Source organism: Balaenoptera acutorostrata, chromosome 10, assembly GCF_949987535.1.
Source record: "Balaenoptera acutorostrata chromosome 10, mBalAcu1.1, whole genome shotgun sequence".
Classification (NCBI taxonomy): domain Eukaryota; kingdom Metazoa; phylum Chordata; class Mammalia; order Artiodactyla; family Balaenopteridae; genus Balaenoptera; species Balaenoptera acutorostrata.
In genome coordinates, this window is record NC_080073.1 from 93,746,798 (window position 1) to 93,774,317 (window position 27,520).

General features: G+C 40.5%; 1 protein-coding gene across 2 annotated transcripts in view; it reads right to left on the bottom strand.

The window, feature by feature from the left end:
* Window positions 1-1,116: 1,116 nt before the first annotated feature.
* The window catches only part of CAP2 (cyclase associated actin cytoskeleton regulatory protein 2), a 136,682-nt gene continuing 110,278 nt past the window's right edge, over window positions 1,117-27,520 (bottom strand). For both annotated transcript variants that reach the window (XM_057555419.1, XM_007197169.2), the window contains 6 exons: window positions 20,303-20,492; window positions 19,039-19,214; window positions 17,833-17,956; window positions 17,653-17,735; window positions 13,168-13,308; window positions 1,117-2,529 (listed from right to left, as the gene is read on the bottom strand). In XM_057555419.1, coding sequence (XP_057411402.1) covers window positions 2,419-2,529; window positions 13,168-13,308; window positions 17,653-17,735; window positions 17,833-17,956; window positions 19,039-19,214; window positions 20,303-20,492 — 825 coding nt within the window. In that variant the 3' untranslated portion in view covers window positions 1,117-2,418. The remainder of the gene's footprint in view (window positions 2,530-13,167; window positions 13,309-17,652; window positions 17,736-17,832; window positions 17,957-19,038; window positions 19,215-20,302; window positions 20,493-27,520) is intronic.

The following is a 27,520-nucleotide window of genomic DNA, read 5'->3' on the forward strand; positions in this document are numbered from 1 at the left end:
GACCTAAATAGACATTTCTCCAAAGAAGACATACATATGGCCAACAGAGATGTGAAAAAATGCTCAACATTGGTAACTATTACAGAAATGCAAATCAAAACCACAATGTGGTATCACCTCACACCAGTCAGAATGGCTATCATCAAAAAGTCTACAAACAATAAATGCTGGCGAGGGTGTGGAGAAAAGGGAATCCTCCTACACTGTTGGTGGGAATGTAAATTGGTGCAGCCACTATGGAGAACTGTATGGAGGTTCCTTAAAAAACTAAAAATAGAACTACCATATGATCCAGCAATCCCACTCCTGTGTACATAACCGGAAAAAACAAAAACTAATTTGTAAAGATACATGCACCCCAATGTTCATAGCAGCACTATTTACAACAGCCAAGACATGGAAACAAACCAAGTGCCCATCAACAGACGACTGGCTTAAGAAGATGTGGTATATATATACAATGGAACACTACTCAGCAATAAAGAAATGAAATATTGCCATTTGCAGCAACATGGATAGACCTAGAGAATATTATGCTTAGTGAAATAAATCAGAGAAAGACAAATACTATATATCACTTATATGTATACAAATAACAAAATGAATAAAACTTAAAATAAAAAATAATACAAATGAATCTAGTGATATATGCAAAACACAAACAGATTCACAGACATAGAAAACTTACGGTTACCAAAGGCGAGAGAGCAGGGGAGGGATAAATTAGAAGTATGGGATTAACAGATACAAACTACTATACATAAAATAGATAAGCAACAAGGATTTATTGTATAGCACAGGGAATTATATTCAATATCTTGTAATAACCTATAATGGAATGCAATCTGCAAAAAATATAACTGAATCACTATGCTGTACACCTCAAATTAATGCAATATTAAAAAAACTTGATTCTAGACTTTTCTGACAGTTCTTCCAACTGAAAATGGCTTTATCTGATATTTATCTAGAAGAAGCTATTCTTCAGGGAAGCTGATGGCATGCAGGATAAATTCTCTAATTCAACTAGAAAAGCTCAGCTCTATTTCCTAAAGCTGACATATGAGCAAGGAGCAAATCAAAGAGGAAAAAAATTTTAACACCCTGAATTCATCACAGTATTTAAACAATTAGAATTTTACTTTATTTCAGAATGAGTTTACAATTGAAAAAAAGGTATTTACTAAAGCCACAACATTCTTCATATGGACAAAAACTTTTCTAGCAAAACTGTGGTACAGAAGCATTAGTAATTTGAATACTATACGGTTATAGAAGATATTTAAAAAACGGAAATGATGTATTCCAAAGGCTGTACTAGGCACAATATATATGCTTGTACTGGGTCTGCAAGCATTATACTAGAATTCATTACATGTAATCCAAGAAGTTGCAGGTTTTCAGCACTATGTACTAAAAAGATAGAAAGGAATATCAGAGTTACTCTTCTGTTGAAAAAGCATGTACTATCAATACTGCAAAACAGGAGCAGCAAGCCAAGCCAACAATCAATTCCTTAGGTTTTAGAAGTTGTAATATAACTATGGCTTTTTCATTTTCATTTTTGAGACTGGTTAGCGAGTCTGGCAAGTGGAAAAGAAGAAAGTCTATAATAAAACATTAAAGACATCACTTAGAAGGCATCTGATATTTCATAGGTTTAAAATTGGAAAATAACAACTGAGCTTGTTCCTAGAGCAAAATTGTGAGGTATTATAGAGCAAAAAACACCCTGCTTTTTCCTATCAATCTTTTGGCATAAAAATCTCAGAAAAGTAAAAGTTTTCCAAGCGACATGGCAGAAAAATATTTAAGATAAATCATTAGAGTTTACTTTTGGTTTTTGGTAACTGCAAAGAATAAAGGTCTTTCCAAGGACCAAGAAACTGGATATGGTTCTTAGTATGGAACTTATGTTTTTTTAAAAACATGGGTTGAAATATGTATTCAGGCTGACAGTGTATTCATGCTGATACAGGTGGTAAAAAGAAGAAAACAAAAATCGTACATTTTTAGAGCATACTACTATCACATATATGGAAATTGTCTAAAAGATAAAAATGTGCATCTTAGATTCTCAAAGGTTTTATTTTTCAACTAGCAATTAAACACAAGTGTAAAAGTGAGTCATGCAATTTTACCTCTTAACTACTGTGATAATGATATGAGGGGAACAGAATTCGCTTTTTTCCCTTTAAATGTATAACGCTCACAAGTCATCATGTGAAACTCAAATCACACACAAAGGCAAATCATGAAGAAACGTTAAATATTCCAAAATGCCCACGAAGGCATGCCAGAAATTATGCTGTTTCTATAGCACAGAATTGTTGGAGGCCAAAGCTAAAGCTAGGTGCTACTGCAACTTCTAGGTCTTTAATGCTGCTTTTATTTGTTTGTTTTTTTGATGGGGAGGATTCAGGTCAGGGGGTTCGGTGGTCTCTCAGAAACCATAATTTCTGCCGGTTCAGTGACCAACTTGGATCCATCCCATGCTGTCTTGAACTGTTCAGGAACGGGAAATTCTCTCTGGAAAAAGGCCAGAAGAACAAAGTTATTTAAACCAAGGCTTTGCAAACAGATGGAAGGCTGATTAGTGTCACATGATGGACAAAGACATTTTATGGAACCCAAACCTGCATCAGGGAGCGATGCATGGCCATGTGTCAGCTCTGTGACTGCCTGCCGGCATCCTCATTGATGCTAGCACTTACTAAGAACCAGGCATTCTGCTAAGCACCAGATATATGTGAACTCAGTTAATCTCTGCAAGAACTTTAAGAGCTAGATATTATTGAGATGCCATCTACAGGAAACAGAGGCCTGAGAGGTTAAGCCTCTGAGCAGTCAAAGTTCAAACCTTAGACTTTTTACCCTTGACTCTGCACCAAACTCAAACATGCACTGGGGATCGTGCTGAAAGGCAGACTCTGATTCAGTAGATCTGGGAAAGAGGATGACAATCTGCATTTCCCACAAGTTCCAAGGGGATGCCAAGGCTGCTGGCCCCCAGTCTGAATAAGGGCTTTATCCCGGCGTTACGTCTACCCTTTGATGAAATATAAAAATGTGCTGAAAGTTACATATAAACTTGTTACCCTTCATCCTGCTTTCCTACTCTTCCCATTGGGGAATACATGCCCCCCTTCCACCCACACCCCTACACACACACACACACACACACACACAAAGAAAAATGCAGAAGAGTCAAAATAAAATTAGTTTGGGATCTCTCCTTTCCCCGGAGAGTGATTCCCCAGGCATTGCGGAAGAGGGCAGGAAAGGAAGCTGAGGAGCAGTCCCCTTAGCCCTGGCTTTGTGCCACCCCTGGACTTCCTGTACCACAGTGTGATAAGCTGGTGCCTGTGCTCATCTGTCGGTGAGATGTGATGTTTCACATCTAGTGGAATACACACTCTAACACGTATCTTCCTAGATGTTGGGTCCAGCTGTTTTTTTTGGAAGAAGCTATTTATTTAGCTACTTTAAAGGGAAGGCCCTTTCTATCATGAGTGGTGAATTATCCTTGAGTGAAATATGTGATAGTCTTAAGAGAAAGCAACGAAGCCACAGTCTGAGTAACCTAGTGTGTGTGTGTGTGTGTGTGTGTGTGTGTGTTTGTGTGTGTGTGTGTGTGTCTAACATCCTTTCTGGGGCTCTTCTTGATGAATAAACCAGGCTTGGTGTTTGCTCAGAGAAGAGGCACCTCTTTCATGGTAACTGCACTACAGCTGTTCCCAGTCTTTCTTGGGAGTGACATGATAGTAATGTGATGACAGACCTTTTCTGGGAGACTGATTCCTTTCAGGATGAATCATCCCCACCATCTACTTCGAGATTACAATGTCCATGGCAGGACCTCTGTATTGCTCCCTACTACCCCCAGTTGGAAAATGCATGAAGTGGGCCATGGACTGAAGGCACAAGATAATTCACCTATAGAGGGGAGACTTTACGTTTTCAGCATAAAAGCTCAGGTTCTGAGCTATACTCATCCTTTAGGTCAGTGGATCCCAATCTTGGCTCCACACTGGAATCACCCGGGAAGCTTTAACCAATACAGATGTCTGGATACCACATCCAGGGATTCTAGTTTAATTAGTCTGGAGTGCTCGTCCAAACCCCCATTGCTTTTCTTAGCAGTTCCAGCCAGTTTCCATGAAGCTGAGCCTTCTGCTTAAACAGCTGCAAAGGCCAGGAATCATCCTAATTTTCAGCTTTCCTCTTCTGAAGCTGTCCTGTATTGGCTTTAGCTCTTCAGTATTTTTTTTTTTAGGTGGAGAGCCCAAGAGGAGATACTTCTCTAGCTCAGGGTTAGGCTGTCCAGATACCTAGTGAAGCATGGCCCAATGCTTGTGGAATTTTGTTTTTTACACTTAAACAATGAATTCTGAACTGCAATATGTGGTGTGTGCCTGGGTAGTGCTCACTGGCAGGTGGGGAAAGGAGAACATGGCAGCAATCTAGTTGTCTGCCTAAGGAGATTAACCTGAGTGCTGAATGCAGTGTAGATGGCTGGTGATTGACCCATAGGCTAATGGGGGGGGTCCTCTTTCAAAGGTATGCCTACGTTACGTTTTCTCCCATCCTTCCCAGTTCACTGCTTCCTTGCACAGTTAGAACCAGAGGGAATGATCCCTGGATTTACTTCTCTACTTTCAAGAAGCAACAACTAGGAACTTCCCTGGAGGTCCAGGCGTTAAGACTTCGCCTTCCAATGCAGGGGGGTGTGGGTTTGATTCCTGGTTGGGGAGCTAAGATCCCACATGCCTCCTGGCCAAAAAACCAAAAGGTAGGGGGGTCTGGGCAAGATGGCGGAAGAGTAAGACGTGGAGATCACCTTCCTTCCCACAGATACATTAGAAATACATCTACACGTGGAACTGCTCCTACAGAACACCCACTGAACGCTGGCAGAAGACGTCAGACCTCCCAAAAGGCAAGAAACTCCCCCCGTACTTGGGTAGGGCAAAAGAAAAAAGAAATAACAGAGACAAAAGAATAGGGACGGGACCTGCACCAGTGGGAGGGACCTGTGAAGGAGGAAAGGTTTCCACACACTAGGAAGCCCCTTCGCGGGCGGAGACTGCGGGTGGCGGAGGGGGGAAGCTTCGGAGCCACGGAGGAGAGCGCAGCCACAGGGGTGCGGAGGGCAAAGCAGAGAGATTCCCGCACAGAGGCTCGGCGCTGACCAGCCCTCACCAGCCCGAGAGGCGTGTCTGCTCACCCGCCGGGGCGGGCGGGGGCTGGGAGCTGAGGCTCGGGCTTCGGTCGTATCGCAGGGAGAGGACTGGGGTTGGCGGCGTGAACACAGCCTGAAGGGGGCTAGTGCGCCACAGCTAGCCGGGAGGGAGTCCGGGAAAAGGTCTGGAGCTGCTGAACAGGCAAGAGACTTTTTCTTGCCTCTTTGTTTCCTGGTGCGCGAGGAGAGGGGATTCAGAGCGCCGCCTAAACGAGCTCCAGAGACGGGCGCGAGCCGCGGCTAACAGCGCAGACCCCAGAGACAGGCGCGAGCCGCGGCTATCAGCGCAGACTCCAGAGATGGGCATGAGACGCTAAGGCTGCTGCTGCCGCCACCAAGAAGCCTGTGTGCGAGCACACGTCAACTCTCCACACCTGCCCTCCCGGGAGCCGGTGCAGCCCGCCACTGCCAGGGTCCCGTGATCCAGGGACAACTTCCCCAGGAGAACGCACAGCGCCTCAGGCTGGTGCAACGTCACGCCGGCCTCTGCCGCCGTAGGCTCGCCCCACATCCGTACCCCTCCCTCCCTGCGGCCTGAGCGAGCCAGAGCCCCCGAATCAGCTGCTCCTTTAACCCCGTCCTGTGTGAGCAAAGAACAGATGCCCTCAGGTGACCTACACGCGGAGTCGGGTCCAAATCCAAACCTGAACCCTGGGAGCTGTACGAACAAAGAAGAGAAAGGGAAATTTCTCCCAGCAGCCTCAGAAGCAGCGGATTAAAGCTCCACAAACAACTTGATGTACCTGCATCTGTTGAATACCTGAATAGACAACGAATCATCCCAAATTCAGGAGGTGGACTTTGGGAGCAGGATATATTAATTTTCCCCTTTTCCTTTTTTTGTGAGTGTATATGTGTATGCTTCTGGGTGAGATTTTGTCTGTATAGCTTTGCTTTCACCATTTGTCCTAGGGCTCAGTCTGTCCGTTTTTTTTTTGTTTGTTTTTGTTTTTAAATACTGTATGTCTCTGTAGCTTTTTTTTTTTTTAATTATTTAATTATTTATTTATTTTATTATTTTTGGCTGTGTTGGGTCTTCGCCTCTGTGCGAGGGCCTTCTCCAGTTGCGGCAAGGGGGGACCACTCTTCATCGTGGTGCGCGGGCCTCTCACTATTGCGGCCTCTCCTGTTGCGGAGCACAGGCTCCAGACGCGCAGGCTCAGTAGTTGTGGCTCACGGGTCCAGTTGCTCCGCGGCACGTGGGATCTTCCCAGACCAGGGCTCGAACCCGTGTCCCCTGCATTGGTTGGCAGATTCTCAACCACTGTGCCACCAGGGAAGCCCTTTTTTTGTTTTTTTACTTAAAAAATGTTTTTTCTTAATAATTTTTTTTCTTATTTTTATTATAATAGCTTTATTTTATTTTATTTTATTTTATCCTCTTTCTTTCTCTCTTTCTATTTTTTCTCCCTTTAATTCTGAGCCATGTGGATGAAAGGCTCTTGGTGCTCCAGCCAGGCACCAGGGCTGTGCCTCTGAGGTGGGAGAGCCAACTTCAGGACACTGGTCCATAAGAGACCTCCCAGCTCCACGTAATACCAAACAGCGAAAATCTCTCAGAGATCTCCATCTTAACATCAAGACCCAGCTTCACTCAATGACCAGCAAGCTATAGTGCTGGACACCCTATGCCAAACAACTAGCAAGACAGGAACACAGCCCCATCCATTAGCAGAGAGGCTGCCTAAAATCATAATAAGGCCACAGACACCCCAAAACACACCACCAGACGTGGACGTGCCCACCAGAAAGACAAGATCCAGCCTCATCCACCAGAACACAGGCACTAGTCCCCTCCATCAGAAAGCCTACACAACCCACTGAACCAAACTTAGCCACTGGGGATAGATACCAAAAACAACGAGAACTACGAACCTGCAGCCTGTGAAAAGGAGACCCCCAAACACAGTAAGATAAGCAAAATGAGAAGACAGAAAAACACACAGCAGATGAAGGAGCAGGGTCAAAACACACCAGACCTAACAAATGAAGAGGAAATAGGCAGTCTACCTGAAAAAGAATTCAGAATAATGATAGTAAAGATGATCCAAAATCTTGGAAATAGAATAGACAAAATGCAAGAAACATTTAACAAGGATGTAGAAGAACTAAAGAGGAACCAAGCAACGATGAAAAACACAATAAATGAAATTAAAAATACTCTAGAAGGGATCAATAGCAGAATAACTGAGGCAGAAGAACGGGTAAGTGGCCTGGAAGATAAAATAGTGGAAATAACTACTGCAGAGCAGAATAAAAGAAAAAAGAATGAAAAGAACTGAGGACAGTCTCAGAGACCTCTGGGACAACATTAAACGCACCAACATTTGAATTATAGGGGTCCCAGAAGAAGAGAAAAAGAAAGGGACTGAGAAAATATTTGAAGAGATTATAGTTGAAAACTTCCCTAATATGGGAAAGGAAATAGTTAATCAAGTCCTGGAAGCACAGAGAGTCCCATACAGGATAAATCCAAGGAGAAACACGCCAAGACACATATTAATCAAACTATCAAAAATTAAATATAAAGAAAACATATTAAAAGCAGCAAGGGAAGAACAACAAATAACACACAAGGGAATCCCCATCAGGTTAACAGCTGATCTTTCAGCAGAAACTCTGCAAGCCAGAAGGGAGTGGCAGGATATACTTAAAGTGATGAAGGAGAAAAACCTACAACCAAGATTACTCTACCCAGAAAGGATCTCATTCAGATTTGATGGAGAAATTAAAACCTTTACAGACAGGCAAAAGCTGAGAGAGTTCAGCACCACCAAACCAGCTTTACAACAAATGCTAAAGGAACTTCTCTAGGCAAGAAACACAAGAGAAGGAAAACACCTACAATAACAAACCCAAAACATTTAAGAAAATGGGAATAGGAACATACATATCGATAATTACCTTAAATGTAAATGGATTAAATGCTCCCACCAAAAGACACAGGCTGGCTGAATGGATACAAAAACAAGACCTGTATATATGCTGTCTACAAGAGACCCACTTCAGACCTAGGGACACATACAGACTGAAAGTGAGGGGATGGAAAAAGATATTCTATGCAAATGGAAATCAAAAGAAAGCTGGAGTAGCAATTCTCATATCAGACAAAATAGACTTTAAAATAAAGACTATTACAAGAGACAAAGCAGGACACTATATAATGATCAAGGGATCGATCCAAGAAGAAGGTATAACAATTGTAAATATTTATGCACCCATCATAGCAACACCTCAATACATAAGGCAAATACTAACAGCCATAAAAGGGGAAATCGACAGAAACACAATCATAGTAGGGGACTTTAACACCCCACTTTCACCAATGGACAGATCGTCCAAAATGAAAATAAATAAGGAAACACAAGCTTTAAATGATACATTAAACAAGATAGACTTAACTGATATTTATAGGACATTCCACCCAAAAACAACAGAATACACATTTTTCTCAAGTGCTCATGGAACATTGTCCAGGATAGATCATATCTTGGGTCACAAATCAAGCCTTGGTAAATTTAAGAAAATTGAAATCGTATCAAGTATCTTTTCCAACCACAACGCTATGAGACTAGATATCAATTACAGGAAAAGATCTGTAAAAAATACAAATACATGGAGGTTACACAACACACTACTTAATAACGAAGTGGTCACTGAAGAAATCAAAGGAGAAATCAAAAAATACCTAGAAACAAATGACAATGGAGACACGATGACCCAAAACCTATGGGATGCAGTAAAAGCAGTTCTAAGAGGGAAGTTTATAGCAATACAAGCCTACATCAAGAAACAGGAAACATCTCGAATAAACAACCTAACCTTGCACCTAAAGCAATTAGAGAAAGAAGAACAAAAAACCCCCAAAGCTAGCAGAAGGAAAGAAATCATAAAGATCAGATCAGAAATAAATTAAAAAAGAAATGAAGGAGACAATAGCAAAGATCAATGAAACTAAAAGCTGGTTCTTTGAGAAGATAAACAAAATTGATAAACCATTAGCCAGACTCATCAAGAGAAAAAGGGAGAAGACTCAAATCAATAGAATTAGAAATGAAAAAGGAGAAGTAGCAACTGACACTGCACAAATACAAATGATCATGAGAGATTACGACAAGCAACTCTATACCAATAAAATGGACAACCTGGAAGAAATGGACAAGTTCTTAGAAATGCACAACCTGCCAAGACTGAACCAGGAAGAAATAGAAAATATGAACAGACCAATCACAAGCACTGAAATTGAAACTATCACATTAAAAATCTTCCAACAAACAAAAGCCCAGGACCAGATGGCTTCACAGGCGAATTCTATCAAACATTTAGAGAGGAGCTAACACCTATCCTTCTCAAACTCTTCCAAAATATTGCAGAGGGAGGAACACTCCCCAACTCATTCTACGAGGCCACCATCACCCTGATACCAAAACCAGACAAAGATGTCACAAAGAAAGAAAACTACAGGCCAATATCACTGATGAACATAGATGCAAAAATCCTCAACAAAATACTAGCAAACAGAATCCAACAGCACATTAAAAGGATCATACACCATGATCAAGTGGGGTTTATTCCAGGAATGCAAGGATTCTTCAATATACGCAAATCAATCAACGTGATACAACATCATATTAACAAATTGAAGGAGAAAAACCATATGATCATCTCAATAGATGCAGAGAAAGCTTTCGACAAAATTCAACACCCATTTATGATAAAAGCCCTGCAGAACGTAGGCATAGAGGGAACTTTCCTCAACATAATAAAGGCCATATATGACAGACCCACAGCCAACATCGTTCTCAGTGGTGAAAAACTGAAACCATTTCCACTAAGATCAGGAACAAGACAAGGTTGCCCACTCTCACCACTATTATTCAACATAGTTTTGGAAGTGTTAGCCACAGCAATCAGAGAAGAAAAAGAAATAAAAGGAATCCAAATTGGAAAAGAAGAAGTAAAGCTGTCACTGTTTGCAGATGACATGATACTATACATAGAGAATCCTAAAGATGTTACCAGAAAACTACTAGAACTAATCAATGAATTTGGTAAAGTAGTAGGATACAAAATTAATGCACAGAAATCTCTTGCATTCCTATATACTAATGATGAAAAATCTGAAAGTGAAATTAAGAAAACATTCCCATTTACCATTGCAACAAAAAGAATAAAATACCTAGGAATAAACCTACCTAAGGAGACAAAAGACCTGTATGCAGAAAATTATAAGACACTGATGAAAGAAATTAAAGATGATACAAATAGATGGAGAGATATACCACGTTCTTGGATTGGAAGAATCAACATTGTGAAAATGACTCTATTACCCAAAGCAATCTACAGATTCAATGCAATCCTTATCAAACTACCACTGACATTTTTCACAGAACTAGAACAAAAAATTTCACAATTTGTATGGAAACACGAAAGACCCCGAATAGCCAAAGCAATCTTGAGAACGAAAAATGGAGCTGGAGGAATCAGGCTCCCTGACTTCAGACTATATTACAAAGCTACAGTAATCAAGACAGTTTGGTACTCACACAAAAACAGAAATATAGATCAATGGAACAGGATAGAAAGCCCAGAGATAAACCCACGCACATATGGTCACCTTATCTTTGATAAAGGAGGCAAGAATATAAAGTGGAGAAAAGACAGCCTCTTCAATAAGTGGTGCTGGGAAAACTGGACAGGTACATGTAAAAGTATGAAATTAGAACACTCCCTAACACCATACACAAAAATAAACTCAAAATGGATTAAAGACCTAAATGTAAGGCCAGACACTATCAAACTCTTAGAGGAAAACATAGGCAGAACACTCTATGACATAAATCACAGTAAGATCCTTTTTGACCCACCTCCTAGAGAAATGGAAATAAAAACACAAATAAACAAATGGGACCTAATGAAACTTAAAAGCTTTTGCACAGCAACGGAAACCATAAACGGGACCAAAAGACAACCCTCAGAATGGGAGAAAATATTTGCAAATGAAGCAACTGACAAAGGATTAATCTCCAAGATTTACAAGCAGCTCATGCAGCTCAATAACAAAAAAACAAACAACCCAATCCAAAAATGGGCAGAAGACCTGAATAGACATTTCTCCAAAGAAGATATACAGATGGCCAACAGACACATGAAAGAATGCTCAACATCATTAATCATTAGAGAAATGCAAATCAAAACTACAATGAGATATCACCTCACACCGGTCAGAATGGCCACCATCAAAAAATCTAGAAACAATAAATGCTGGAGAGGGTGTGGAGGAAAGGGAACCCTCTTGCACTGTTGGTGGGAATGTAAATTGATACAGCCACTATGGAGAACAGTATGGAGGTTCCTTAAAAAACTACAAATAGAACTACCATACGACCCAGCAATCCCACTACTGGGCATATACCCTGAGAAAACCATAGGTCAAAAAGAGTCATGTACCAAAATGTTCATTGCAGCTCTATTTACAATAGCCAGGACATGGAAGCAACCTAAGTGTCCATCATTGGATGAATGGATAAAGAAGATGTGGCACATATATACAATGAAATATTACTCAGCCATAAAAAGAAATGAAATGGAGGTATTTGTAGTGAGGTGGATGGAGTTAGAGTCTGTCATACAGAGTGAAGTAAGTCAGAAAGAGAAAAACAGATACAGTATGCTAACACATATATATGGAATCTAAGAAAAAAAAAAAAAGGTCACGAAGAACCTAGTGGCAAGACGGGAATAAGGACACAGACATACTAGAGAATGGACTTGAGGATATGGCGAGGGGGAGGGGTAAGATGTGACAGGGTGAGAGAGTGGCATGGACATATATACACTACCAAATGTAAAATAGATAGCTAGTGGGAAGCAGCTGCATAGCACAGGAAGATCAGTTCGGTGCTTTGTGACCACCTAGAGGCGTGGGATAGGGAGGGTGGGAGGGAGGGAGATGCAAGAGGGAAGAGATATGGGAACATATGTATATGTATAACTGATTCACTTTGTTATAAAGCAGAAACTAACACACCATTGTAAAGCAATTATACTCCAATAAAGATGTTAAAAAAAAACAAAACCAAAAGGTAAAACAGAAGCACTATTGTAACAAATTCAATAAAGACCTTAAAAATGGTCCACATCAAAAAAAAAAAAAAAAGCAACAACTAATAGGAAGCGATAACTTGCTTTCAAATGGCAACAATCAGCAAGTCCATCACACTGCATGATGCAGAAAATGTATTTATTTATACTTCCTTTTCAATGTGTGAGAATATCTGCTTGCTTCTTTTAGAAACTGCTTTGTTGGGGAGAGGAGACAAAGAAAATACATGGTGGCTTAGGCTACCGTTTCTTAGAAGGGTCACTGGATGGACTGATAATATCAGAATCACCTGGGTATATTAAAACTACAGATTCCTGGGCCCAGTCCAAGCCTCCTGAATCTAACCTCTGGGTGTGAAGTTTGGGAACTGGTATTTTCATCAAGCTTCCCAGCTGATTCTTACGCTGGGTTTGAGAAGCACTGACATAAGAATACCTATACAAATAGGTCCACTTATTATTACCTCCTTTCCCTCCTTTTTTTCCCCCAAAGCATTTCTCCCTCTTTTCTGTTTGCCTCCACCATAGCAAAGGAAAATATTTAGTCCTAAATAATATGAACTCAGATGCCTGGTGTACTATTTGATAAGAGCTAGCCCATTAAGGTAATTATTAGGAAAATGCTTTGAGAATCACAAATCCAGGATGGGGCATAGTAAAGAAACTAACAGGGGAGCAGATAGGTGAAAGGCCACTCTCTGAATTCCTCTCCTGCCTGTGAATTATGCTACAAAGGAAGCTCAAAGGGTGGGAGGTGATTAATCAGTCTCTAAGAATGTTAATAATGAAAAATTCTTTACAGTCTTTTAAAAGGTACTTACATAATCACCATCCCGAGGGATAAGTATATTCATTTCAGATGACTTGGCACTCACAATCTCACAGTCTAATGCATCTTCACTGAGGTATATGTGGCAGCCTTCTGTCTTATTAATGGAAATTGTTGGCACTTTCCCCATCACCTGAAATAGAAGAAAAAAAGTCTAGGGCCGAAGCAAATAAATAGAAATTCCAATGTCCCCAAATAAGTACAGTCCACAGGCCTAACCAAGCGTCAGGAATAGCTGGGTTAGGGCTGGAGAGGCTGGTTGATGACAAAGTCTCCAGGGTGAATTAGTAGGTGTCATCTGGGGACAGAATGAAAGGACCACACAAGGGGATTCTCAAACCTCACGGTCTCTTTCCTGACACAAAATAAAGGGACTAATTTGAAAACAGCAGCTAAATGTTCAGAAAAAGTTTCACAACCCTGTTAGTGGATTTGAAACATATATTTGATTTCATGATAAAAGAAACAAGATGCATTTGCTTTCATGTGCTTAAAATTTTAGTTTTGACAAATCTCTAGGAAACTTGGATTAAAACACGCACTAATACTGTCATTTAAGAGTAAATAAATTATTCTGTAATTGAGAAGATTTTTCCTGAATCTAAATAAGAATAAATAAGAAACACTACAATTCTTTTCACATAAGTCCTTTGCTAGATAAAAATCTCACTGGCTGAATATGAAGCTTAAATGAGATAATGAGTGTCTAGGTATTCTGAAATGTATTCATTTCAGGAGCCAAAACTGGAGACTTGGTTCAGGCTACTCACTGTATAGGTAAATAGTACCATACACAAGAGGAGTTGGTTCTTTGTATTGTTACAAATATCAAGTGCTATAAAAATTCTGATCAGTTTTAAATTTCTTTTTTAACAGTCAGTTTTCTGACATTCCCCCCCCCCCACCAAATCTCTACAGGCACAGACTATTCCCCCAACGACCATATTACAACTACATAATTTTCCTTCTTGTAATGGTAATTGAAGCGATAACGACATCTCCTCTTTCACCCTGAAGAAAAGGCTGGGTTGCAAATTAAAGGAGCAACTCCTGTGATGGTGAAGGTGATGTAAAGAATTCCTTAGGGGAGTCTAGCCAGGTCACCACACTTCTCTGTTTTCTCCTCTCCCCACAGAAACTGGACACCAAGTTGGAATTGAGCCCCAGTGCCAAAAGAAAAAAAAAAAAAAAGGCAGAGGTAGTTTAAGGTCAGGTAAGCACAGGGCTTTGCCATAAATAAAATTAAATAATACCTATATGTATATATCAAGAATGTGTCAGCAGTAATGTCTTGGCAATTTCTAGGTTTATTTTATAATGATGAAGAGCATTTCCATAGCGACCAGAGCTGTATGAATACCAGGCAAGCAAAGGGAAAGAAGTAAATTGTCAGTGTGTCTTAGGAGATTCATTTATGAGACAGAGTGGGGTCACATGAGGATAGCACATTTAGCACATAAAATGTTAAAATATCTATGTATCTGAAAATCTGAAAAGTAGCAGACTTGTTAAGTAGCCCTGAGAGGATAAGAATTGTCATTTCCACATCATTTTTAGTCAATATTTCCTTAGAGTAAATCATATACAGTACATGCCTTTTTTCCTGGTAGTCTGTAAACATTTTGAGAACAGAGATTGTTTCTTATCAGGAGAACTGGACTAAAAAGTAGCTCCTCTGTTGAGTGACAGGTGATATGTGACCTTGCCCAGGCCAATGCTCTAGCATTTAATACATGTACCTGTATTCTTTGTTTTTCTTAAATTTATTTCTCTATACGTTTAAAAAAATTTCCACATAATATCTTAGTCTCCTCTCTCCCATAATTTGTACTATTTTTCTAGGATAGTTTGCCAAAAAACAGAATTACTGAACTAAATCATATGAACTTTTCTCCGTGCCCTTTTCTTCCTTTCAATCTTTTTAACAGCATTATTGAAGTAAAATGTGAAAACATAAAATTCACCTGCTTTAAGTGTACAATTTAATGATATTTAGTGAATTTGTGCAACCATCACTTCAATTCAGTTTTAGAATATTTCCATCATCCCCCAAATATCCCTCATGCCCATTTACAGTCAATCTCTGTCCTCATCCCCAGGCAGCCTGCACTAATCTGCTTTCTGTGTTTATTGTGTCCAGGCCCTTTTAAAATAGTTTATTAAATGTTTTAAATAGGTAATGACATTCACTTGGTTTGAACATCCAGAAGTTTGAAGTGTTCAGTAAAATGTCTCTCCCTTGTTTCTGAACCACGCTGCCAAGTTTCTGTCCCTCTTGGACAGATAACCATGATCTATCCTTCCAGATTATTTTAAGGCCCATAGCCTTAAAAATGTATATTTCAAACACAGAAGCATACAAAGAATAATATAACAAAAATGTAAATATATATATGTCTGTAAAAGAGCTTTATCAGAGTTTAACATTTTGGCTCATTTGCCTTTTTTTAGGACTATCATCTTACAATATAGTTGAAGCCCCCCTCTCTACCATCCACCATCTCACTGTCCTCCTTCCTTCCCTCCACAGATGTAACTACTCTTCTGAATTTTGTATTTACAATTCACAGCAGGTTCGTCTCTTGAGTAAGGTGAACTTGAGCCCTCGTTAAGTATATTTAAAATGTGCGTACTGTTTTGCATGTTTTTGATCTTTATATAAAGGGACACATTATACAGTGCCTATTGTTCTATAATCTGCCTGCCTTTGTCACTCAAGGTGGCTTTTGAGATTTCCCTATTTTTATACATGTAAGTGTAGTTCATTCATTTCTTTAACCTCTGTACAGTATTCTATTAGGTGGATTTATTTATTCATTTACCAGCTGGTGGACATTTAAATTGTTTTTGTTTTTATTGCCATTATGGATAATACTGCAATAAACATTTTTCCATGTCTCATCAACATTTGTACTAGAGCTTCTTTAGTGCACACACCTAAGTGAAATTGCTTGGTTACAGGCTATGACTGCCTTTGACTTTATTAGATGGTGCCAATTTGCTCTGCAAAGTGAGTGTAATAGTTTACTCTCCCAACACTGATTTATCAGGGTTCTCATAACAACTCTTGTACCATGAGACTTTTTAATATACAGGCAGTCCTCAAGTTGCACAGTTCCGATACGCATGCGTTTCAGCTAACATGCCCCTTGCAAAGTAAGGACAGCCTGAATTCAAAACTGATGAGTGTAAGAAGATATAGCTAATTAATCTGCATTTCTTCTTCTATTAGGCAGGTTGTGCATATGTTCATATATTTATCAAATACTTCAGTTTTTCTTCTCTGAATTGCCCTGATATTCTTTGCCCATTTTTCTACTGAGTTGTTAGTCGTCTTCTTGATTTGTGTTAAGTTCTTTATAAATTCTGGTTATAAATCCTTTTTGATTATCTGCATTGCAAGTATCTTTCTTCAATCCATGCCTCATCTTTCAGCTTTGTATATGATGTCTTCTGTTGAACACATAAATTTTAACGTGGTTAGATTCACCTGTCCTTTTCTTTATAGTTTGTGCTTTTTGACCCTAATTGCTTTTTTGCTACGCTGATTTTCTTTTGTATTTTATTCTCAAAGTTTAAAAGTATTTCTTTTTACAATTAGGACTTTACTTTTAAATATGGTATGAGGAAGAGATTAGATATTTTTTTCCCACATGGAGGGTCCTAAAATACATCTCCATGTATGTGCCAACTATTGAATGTACTACTCTAGTTAAAAGGGGCAGTGGTGAAAAGCCTAGTAAAACCAAAGAGAACAATCTATAAAACTAGAAGCCAATTTTAACAAACATTATCAGGAAACATCAGATAATAAGGGGTGATTAACAATATGAAAATGGTGTCATCAAAGATAGTAGTTATAGCTGGCCAAAGTAAGAAGTCATTTAGCTTTTGGCATATTATAAAATCCCATTTGGCTAAATCAATATTGCTAAAACAGTGCAGATTTTCTTCTGTTTTGCAGATTCAATTGCAATCCTGCTTTCCAAGTTGTTTTTCTGATAATCTCATTGACTCTTCAGAAAAACTTTACCCAGAATCAATTTTTCCTGAGGGAAATAAATTCTCTTCGGCATGGTACTATTATGCTAGGAGAATCTCTTAATATTTTGGTTCACTCATTAGTTGATTCATTCCAATCACCCATTCATCAAACATTTACTGGACACCTACTATGTTCAGGTACTGTGCAAATTTCTGGAGCTGTAAAGATTAATTGGCTGTTCTTGAAATAGAAATGGTAAACTAGTAATTGCTGTGCAAGATAGGATGTGTTATAAGAGGTTGAAAAGGGGGAATTAACACTGTCCAAGAAGTAAGAGAGGGCTTCAGAGAGGAGGTGAAGACAGAGCTGTGTCTAGAGGGAAAGAGAATAAGAGTTTTACAGGTGGACATGGAGGGCCCCTTGTAAACAGAGGGGATGTCTAGGCAAAGCCATAGGTAGTGGGGGTCGGGAATGGCTGAAAGGGTCAATTACCTGCATCTGAATGTCCTTGGAGTTGATCACTTCCACAATGCCCACCACATTGTCAAACACAAGGCCAAACTTCTTACAGCTGTCTAGGGAAAAAAAAAAAAGCCAATCTACTAAATTCATACAGCATACTTATACAAAGCAGCTTATCATAGTAGGTACAGACCCATAATTCTGCCCTACCTATTGTAATGGAATTTATTTTCCCTTTTATCTGTAGAGTAGACTTGCTGCATTTGAAAATGTAAGCCACCTGTCTCAGTTCAGTCTCTGAAATCACAAGGTCATTCCTGTCCTCTTGGTATTCCTAAAATTAAAACATATGCAAATATTAAATATAAGGATGCATAAATTAAGTCCACCACATGCTGAAATTACTGTGGAGCATTCACCAGTTACAGCTTCTCAATATGCTCTTCCTTTAGGAACCATTTTCTTAACAGACCAAACCGCAGGTCTGATTTTGTCACTGTAATGCTGGGAATGACAGGAACGGCTGCTTGGAAGGGGGGTCGGTGTCAATTTGTGAACAGTCAGGCATCAGGCACGCTGGCTAGTGGGCGGGGGCTGCAGCAGGGATGGGAGGGCTTTTGGTTGAGTCTGGCCGCTGAGTCTGGACTTGATGCTGCAGCACTATCTGCAAGTAGGAGTTGGACAAATAGACTAGCAAGGGTCACAACAGTGGTCTAAGTCCCAGTGTACTTCAGACCATGACAACCTTTCTGGGGACTTTGTTCCTCCATCTTTAGGGAAGAGGCCCCTGAACTGGCAGGGGGCACCAGCTTCCACCCACGTTCAAAGTTTCTTTGTCCTGCTCAGACAACAGTGAAAGTGGTGGGTGACGCAGTAGGTTATATCAGCGCCTCGGTCAGTGGAATAGGATGAAACATCCTACAGTAGATCAGAATGGGGCACAGATTAAAAGTTTCCAGAAAGAGGAGTCAAATTCATAGAGACAGAAAGTAGAAAGGTGGTTGCCAGGGGGTGACGTGAGGGGGAATGGGGAATTATGGTTTAAGCGGTACAGTTTCAGTTTTACCAGATGGAAAGAGGTCTGTGGATGGATGGTGGGGATGGTTGCACGACAGTGTGAATGTACTTAATGCCATTGAACTGTGCACTTAAATGTTAAGATGGTAAATTTTGTGTTATGCGTACTTTACCACAATTTAAAAAATAAATTTTAAAAAGTTGAAGAAAAAATGCATGAGAATAATGAAGACCAAAAAACATTTATGGAAGCATTCAGAAAGGCCCTGGTTTCTAGTCTAGCTAGTGACTTTTGCCTCTGACATTTCATTGGGAAATCCTTAAGACACTGGCCAACAGTTTAGCCATTGTTCCTTTCATCGGAGTATGTCAGGAATAAAGTTAAAGGGCTCCACTCACCACTCTCCATTTCTTCCCTTCCAACTCTAACACAGGAGCATGTTTCCTAGGAGGATGAGACTGGGGAGACTTGGGGCCTGGAGTGTGGCTTTTGGTAGGAGATGGAGTTTGTCCTCCGTGAGCCCGGAGGCTGGGATTCTTGTATGTCTTCTGGTCATCTGTAACATGCCGGAGCCCTGGGAAGGTAACACATAGACACATTTCCTACATTTTATGCAAAGGGAAATGTCCCTAACTTCTCGTATCAACATGATGTAAACAGCGCAGGTAATGCTATTTTCATAACAGTCGAGTGTTTTCTCAAGGTTAGTATGCAGAGGCTGAGACCTACATAAGCTTAGAGTTAATAGAAGCCCTGTAAGTATTTTTTAATTTGAGGAACCTCTTTTTTTTTTTTTTTTTTGCTCCACCACACGGGCTGTGGGACTTTAGTTCCCTGACCAGGGATTGAACCCTTGCCCCCTGCAGTGGGAGCTTGGAGTCCTAACCACTGGACTGTCAGGAAATTCCCCTTGAGGAACCTCTTCTTGAAGGAGATAAGCTAATAGATAAAAATTATGCGAAATGCAAACCCCCTCGCCAGAAAGGATTCCATGATTTACTTCTGTCATAGCTAAATCATTTCCCAGATACAGTCTAAAAAGTTAGGGCATTTCAGTAAGCACAGGTCAGAGTATGGCATCGACTTAAGGGTTATGAGTCCATCCCCTTCCTTGGCGGATGAGGGGACAATGCAGCCAGCTGCAGCCAGAGAAATAGTTAGAAGTTTTGGTTCTTAGCTCCCAGCACAGCACACAAGAACACTTATACCATAATTCCTACCACCCATGCAAAGCAAAAATACATCTGCATAAAGTTTTTGGCAACATGAATTTATTAAGTATATGATTAAAAAAATTAACCATTCACAACGGTAGTTCAATGATCTAATTCTCTGACAAGCCCGTACACCTCTGAGGACAGAGGTTCTATTATTTGTCATTTTTATTTCACTTGATCTTGATGCCTTGATTGTAGCTGGTGCTGAAGCATCAAGGGCTGAAGTGGTGATACAGTGCAGTGGTCCATTTAGAACCTAGAATCTCTGAGTTCTTCTTTCTGACCCACCCAGCAGCCCACTGAGCCCATCTACCTTGAGATGAAGAACACACAGCTCTCCACATAGTAGGGACTGGGATGGAATGATGTATCCATCACCATGGGCTCTGAGGGATCTGTGTGCCTGAAGCCAGAGGGAGACAGCCTCAAGGTCTGGTTTTCTCACCTTTTGTAACTGCTTCCCCTTGGTTAAGTTGTGCAAATAAAGCTGAGCGTGAAGGAGAGGACTCTTCTCTTCTGCCCTCACTCTCAAAAAGTGGAGGTGGCCCTGGAGGAGGTGGAGGAGGTGGAGGTGGAGGAAGGCCAGGCCCAAGGGAGAGGACAGACAACGCTGATGGAGTTGATGCTACTGGACCCTGTGGGAGAGAGAAGACGGAAAGCGCTCTATTGAGAGGACGTCCTTGCTGAGAGCTGGGATTCTGCCAACATCACTTAGAACCTGTTGTCAGTGAGGGAGTGCGGTTTGAGATTCACAAAGGGCACCCAGGGGTATACCTGTGCATCATGGGTCTGTTTGGGAAGACCTGGGACCAAGTGGGGGTTTGCCTTGGGAACACGGAGCATCACGTAGCTGTATAGCCCTGTCAGTAGAAACTGCATGTGCCAGATTCACACTGCCAACTCAGAGGCAAACAAAGCCATATTCACAGGTTCACGTCCAAAGCTCAGGATATGAATGAAACTGGACTTTGGCCAATTGATAATCATAAGAAAAAAGTGGTCCAACTAGTAAGAGGATTCTTTCGGGGACGCTGGGAATTACAACCACCAATGAGAGAGAGAGAGAGAGGAAAAATATTCAGTGGTTAGTTTTTTGAGCAGCTAAAGAAAGAGATACTGAAACTCTTTCTCTGGAACTCATTTTTCAAGTATGCATGCCTCAGACCGAACCCCAAGGGAGGACCACATGTGACCTGGACGCCTGTCAAACATGAAGGTGATCAGGGTCCAGGATGCTTCTGATGGTTTGGTTCATCTAATGCTGGCTTTTAGTAAACCAGAGAAAATTGTATTCTGCCTGAGCAAGACCTATGCTTATTCTTTTCTCTGCTATATGAAGTGCAATCCTTGTTTTCAATATGAAGTTCTAACAAATTCAAATGTCAGTAAAAGGTGATAGACAATAGAGGGATTTGTTTCAATGTTTTGAGAGGACCACATAGACGACGTTGTCACAGAGCTTAAAACTAGTAGGATAGAAACACACATATACAATAACCTTGTGTTATGTACCATATTACTTTTAAACCCTGAAGTAGAACTGTATGACTATGATAAAGAATGAGAAGTTAATTCAAGTAAAAAAACGGAAACTATAAAAATTGAGAGTGATGAAAATGTGCCTGAGGCTTATATATTTTCAATACCAAATACGATATGTAAAACATCACATAAGTGCTAAATATTAACAAAGACAGCAGATCCTTATTTTCATAAACAACGCAGTATTACAAAGTGTCAATATCAGGAAGTTTTAATCTGTGGTAGTTTTCAGTTGAAAAAAAAAATCCACACTATTTTCAAAGTACTTATACAATCCCTATTAAGTGTAGAATTACCCTGAAAATAAAAGGTTCTTCTCTTACTGAGAATGCACATCTTAAAAACTGAGTAGGCTGGAGGTCTTGTCTCCCGAAATGATAATTTGTGATATTTTTTTTGGTTTATAAGGAAAAACAGCCTGACTCCATCAGGATCCTCGGGCCAAGTAGAAATTGACTGCACAGTTCTTGAGACGGACCAATTTTTTTTTTTTTTTTTTAGCATTTTAAATATTTCCTATTATGTTACTGGGGTGAAATTTGAACATTTGCTCTGAATCATAAAGTGTAAAATATAAGCTTTGCACATCAAACAATATTCCAGTTCCAGACACTTAGAGCCACGACATATTACTTTTACTCACAAGCACATAATAACTCAAATAGTCAGCAAAGGGCCAGGCTCCTCTCCCACATCTGAAACACTGCAGCTTTAAAGTTCTCCTGTTTTGTGGAAAGGGGAGACGACACCGGCTTCTAAATCTTAGAATGACTTAGATGGTTCCCTAGCTCTCAGCATTCGTTCCTTAATGGCTCTCTCCAAGAGCCATTAAAGGACACTGAAACCAATAAGCCACATATTCAACTTCTTGGAACTCTGATACATTCAGATGGCTGACCCAGGAACACCAAACAAAGGATTTACTGCAACAAGTGTTGACTCTAAAACCACCCCCCCAAAAAAAAGGAGAACTCAGGACCAGCTGAAACTCTGCCATTGGCTTATCCGTTGTGCGTTCTGGCCCATTCCTGCATCGGCCCCAGTGAGAGCACACGCCTGGGCTCCAGTTTCCAGGGTGACTTGACAAGCAGTGCTGAGGGGCTTTACCATACACAGTGTCCTCGAGAGCAAACTCAGAGAGTCCCTTAGCGGGCGCTCATGGGCTGCCCCTTGTGATGAACTTATCTTCGCCTCTTCTTCTCCTCCTGCAGACATGTGGGACCAGAGCTTTCTGCGTTCTCATGTGCCCGGCATAAGCGGCAGCCGCACGGACTGGAATCACAGCCCGACACTGTCTTCAGGCATCCCGGTGAAACAGAGGCGAGAGGGGCAGGGAAGGGAAGGGAGCCAAGAATTCTGGAGAAGCTCATACGTGCCAGGCACTGGTTGTTTCCACTCATCTAACAGATATTTAATGCTCAGTGTAGGACAGGCTCTGTGCCAAGGGGTTCCCAAAGTTGTCCGAACATCAGAATCATCTGGGGATCTGTTAGAAGTTCCCAAGCCTAGGCCACGTGGCAGGAACACTCTGGGGAGGCAGCACATGGGCATTTTCTGAAGCTCCCTATAGGTGATTCCAATGTGCACACAAGTTTGGGAACAACCACTGCATGCTTTGTGCTGAGATTCATCTGAGTCATCACAACCACATTACTAGGATTGAAATCCCCCTCTCACAGAAAATAAAGCAGGAAGTCAGAAAGGCTGACCCAATATTAAATGGCCAGTAAATGGCAGGGACATAATTCAAGCACATATCTGCTTGATTCTAAAGTCTTCTTCAGGGAAATCCTTTATGCTGTATTCAGACGTAAAAAAAAAGTCACTAGTCAAATTAACCAGAGGGATGGGCGACCCTACACATATGTAGTGCTGCTCCTGGGCCTCTGGCTTAAATATACATGAAGTGTTGGGAGGCGGTGTAATAATTTAATTTTTATCTCCACTACTCCTTGCTCCCTCCCTCTAATGCCTTAGCAGCTGACTGGGCTCCTATGGCCAACTCTGGAGCCAGGCTTGATCCCATGGGGATATGTCTTGAGTACTGACACTGGCATCTCAGCATCAAGTCACCCTGGACGCTAGTTTGTTCTGACTCTGTGCCTGCGTTCTAGCAACTGGACTCTTGCCTTATTCACTTTTCCTGAGTACCCACTGGTGCCAGTAATGGGGTACTTGCGCCCAAATCTCAGTTTCCTGCCTAGTGTCCAAGTTGTTCTGGGATGGGGACCTGCCCCCCGCCCCCCTGCCCGGGGGACTGGAGATTTAAGGGCATTGCCCCTGGGTGTGATTTATTCTTAGATAAAATCTCATGGCAGAGGTAATGCACCAGGTTGTCTAGACTGAATGAGAAGTAGTGGGTCAGATCAAGCCTACAACCTCGGTTGCCTGTTGAGGGATCTGCTGCTTCTTACTCTCAATGGGATATGGGCCCTGTGGGAAGACTAGCTAAGAGGGGAAAGGAGCACTGGCAAGGGGGCAGATCTGGCCCAGCTCACACTGTGAGTTAAGGCCGTGTGGGGATACAGACAGAAACTTCTAGTGGGCCACCTTGTCTCTGAGCCTGCACCAGGAACCTGAGAGGGTCCTGGGAGAGTCATAGGGGATAACCTTTAATTAGGTTGCAGACTGCATTCATTTCCTGGAATAGAGGCTCTGGGGTCAGATCTACACATACAGAATAAAAGACATTTAATAAAAGATGCTGTTCCCTTGCAAATTATCTGAGTATTTCCGGTCCTTCTAAAAGAACCCTTAATAAAACAATCTTTTACGGTGTGTTTTACCCTGACAATTTTACTTCTACAGTGTAGAATTACACTTCTAAAAACTCAGGACCTACAGAATTATGATATCCTGTGACTTGCACAAGGTCACACAGACTGGAAAGTAAAGGTGAGGTGAGGGCCGAAATGAAGGAAGTCGAAGGGGGAAAGGCTTAACCTGAGTGAAGGAGCAGCGATCCCCACACAGATGCTTTTTAAAGACGCTACCTTATCCTGACGAAATGAGTCTGAAGTATCTTAGACCCCAAACTGGAAACAACTGAAAAACACATTTTATTAAAGCCATTGTAACAATAGTTTCCAACTTAAAAAAAAAAAAAAGCAGGCCATTTATGATTTTAAGTGGCCATATTTAGGGTGCAAGCGTTCACTTATGTTGTAAGAACACAGCACAAAACCTAAAAATGCTGCTTTTGAAAGCTCTATTAAGATTAATTTTGAGAGCAGATGTTTGATTATTTACTTTTTTTCTTTTGGAGTCGGGGTAGAGGCGGCACAAAGACTTTTTAAAACGTCTGCAAATCCCTTTCTCTAAATTAATTTCAACTGTCCTGGGAACAGCCGCTTCCTCTGCCTTTAAATATATGAACTATAACTATGAAATAATGAAACCATTGTATGTGGCATGTGGAAAGCTCGTAATGTTTTGGTTATATATACTATATATATAAAATTCTATAACTGTATTACATGGAATATATTTATGTACTAATGTGCATCAGAATTTTTTCCATTAAATGTCACTTGAAATAATTACCTATCACTTTATTACTTTGGAATTTAGGTTTTATTCTGAAAGGGAAACTATTTCTAGTTCTTAAACGAAATCTCCACATTGTTTTGACACATGTAATTAACAACCACTTCTATCTCCCACAGCCCATACCACTGTCTTAGTTATCCAGTTAATTCAGCTACAGTCTAGCTTTGGATCTATATAATCTGCAAAAGGGACTCCAATTCTCCATTTTGTTGGGTCTGTTGAAAGTAGGACTAATAGACTACTTTTAGATGGAGGTTTTATGTCTTTGTGACAAAATTAAGCAAAAAAGTGAAACATAGCTCTTTAGGCAAAAAAAAAAAAAAAAAAAAAAATCAGCTACAAAGAAAAGTTTTCCATCTAAGATTTTCTGTTTAAGAGTTACATTTTTGGGGAATTTTCAACTTTCACCTTTTAAAGTCTAAGATTTTTCAAATTTAGCAATAGGGGTAGCAGATGATTTGGTCTAAATAGAACCTCTTTAATAGATTGAAAGTGAATTAGAATAAGTAGGCTCGTTTGTCCATTCCACATTTGCCTAGAGCTACCTTGCAAGGAACTGAGTGTATGATGAAGAAGTAGGCATACGTCTTGTTTGTTAAGAAACTCATAATCTAGTGGGAGTGTCGAGTGCACAAAATAGTAGCTGCAGATGCAGTTTGATATGTGTCGTGTGTCACATGAACAGGAACACTGGGAGCACAAAGGAGGGTGTGGCCAGCTCTCCTCAGGACAGTGGGGTCAGGAGAGCCAGAGAATGGCTTAGGCCGGGGCCACACCATCGAATGCTCTGTAGAGGACACAGGTCTTATAAGGAGAGACTGAGGGAGAAATGTATATACACGTAACATTAATCTCCAACTTTAAGAACAGGCCTGGCAACCTACATCTTGGTGTGTATTTTTCCCAATTTCTTAAAAGGCAGAGACCAAGAAAATCAAAATACCCTGTGACAGTCTCTTGGAACAGATGGATTCTGTCCCTCACAGCAGAGTTTTTGTTACGATGTTTCTTCTATAAAACTAGCTTAGTGATAGTAATATTTTGAGCCACCGTCTTTAAGTATTTGTGGAGATCATAGATAAAGCTACAAAATGAAACAGCTGACATGCAGTGGCACTGTTTATGGGTTTCCTGCCCACCCCCCATCCTTTCCTTATGGCCACCACCTCAATTCTCCTTCACGCAAACACACAGATGGCTGTCTTCAGTTTCTTGGTCAGGTTCTCTCTTTCGCTGTCCATCTCAGAGACAGCCTGGTCCATTAATCACCTGGCTTACACTTAATGCTTGCCAGGTACATTACATGTGCCCAATTACATACTTTAAAAGTGTTTAGGGACTTCCCTGGTGGGAAAGTGGTTAAGAATCCGCCTGCCAGTGCAGGGGACACGGGTTCGATCCCTGGTCCAGGAAGATCCCACATGCCGCGGAGCAACTAAACCCGTACACCGCAACTACTGAGCCTGTGCTCTAGAGCCCGCGAGCCACAACTACTGAGCCTGCGTGCCACAGCTACTGAAGCCCACACACCTAGAGTCCATGCTCCGCAACAAGAGAAGCCACTGCACCGCAATGAAGAGTAGTCTCTGCTCGCCACAACTACGGAAAGCCTGCATGCAGCAAAAAAGACCCAACGCAGCCAAAGATAAATAAATAAATAAATAAATAAATAAATAAAGCGTTAAAAAATCACAAAGCCATTTCAGTCACAAATACACTTAGACTTATTATTTTAACCTGCTAAAACTATAGGACTTCACAGTGTTTTACAACTGAGCCTTTTGGCCAATGCTGTTTATTAGTTTTTCCAAAGATGAAGAATCTCAAATGATCTTAATGTAACATGGCATATAAATAGGATAATAATAAACCTCTCACATACCACAAAAGGAGGGAGGGATTAAAAGAAAGAACTACGGTTTCAGAACTAAAGACTAACTTTCTATATACATAAACTAGTTTTCATAGCAGTAAAAATACTTCACAAATTCATGGTTTAGGGTTTGTTTATATTTTAGACCTCAAAACTACTTTGTTTCTATTTTCTGAAAGCTGTACTTAGATCAAGAACTTGGTGAAATTGATACATTTCCAAATTTGTCAATTTCTGTAAGTACGTACAAATTTTACATTTATATTTATACCACACTTTTACTGGCAGACAACCATTTTCAAGAAAAAAGATTGCACATAAACGAACAGATAATCATCCTGTACAACATGAGTATAAACCAAAGTGAATTTGTGACTTTAATCTCTGTTCTCTTATTTTTTATCACTTCCTATAATTTTTAGACTTCTGCCAATGAAAACAAAGTTTCTGGGGGCCTTTCCAAGAAAAGAGAGTTGTTAAAAAATATTACAATGAAGAGCTATATAATATTTTAAGCATATGTTTATTAATAATTTTTAAAAAGTCGATTTAGGGACTATTTCCTATTTCATCTATGGTAACAGAATACTACTCGAATTTCAAGTTTCCATAAAAATACCAAGGGTACTTATATACCGTCAAAATAAAAAGATGGTCCCACAATTATGAAGGAAATGTAAGGCCCACTTTGATCACTTT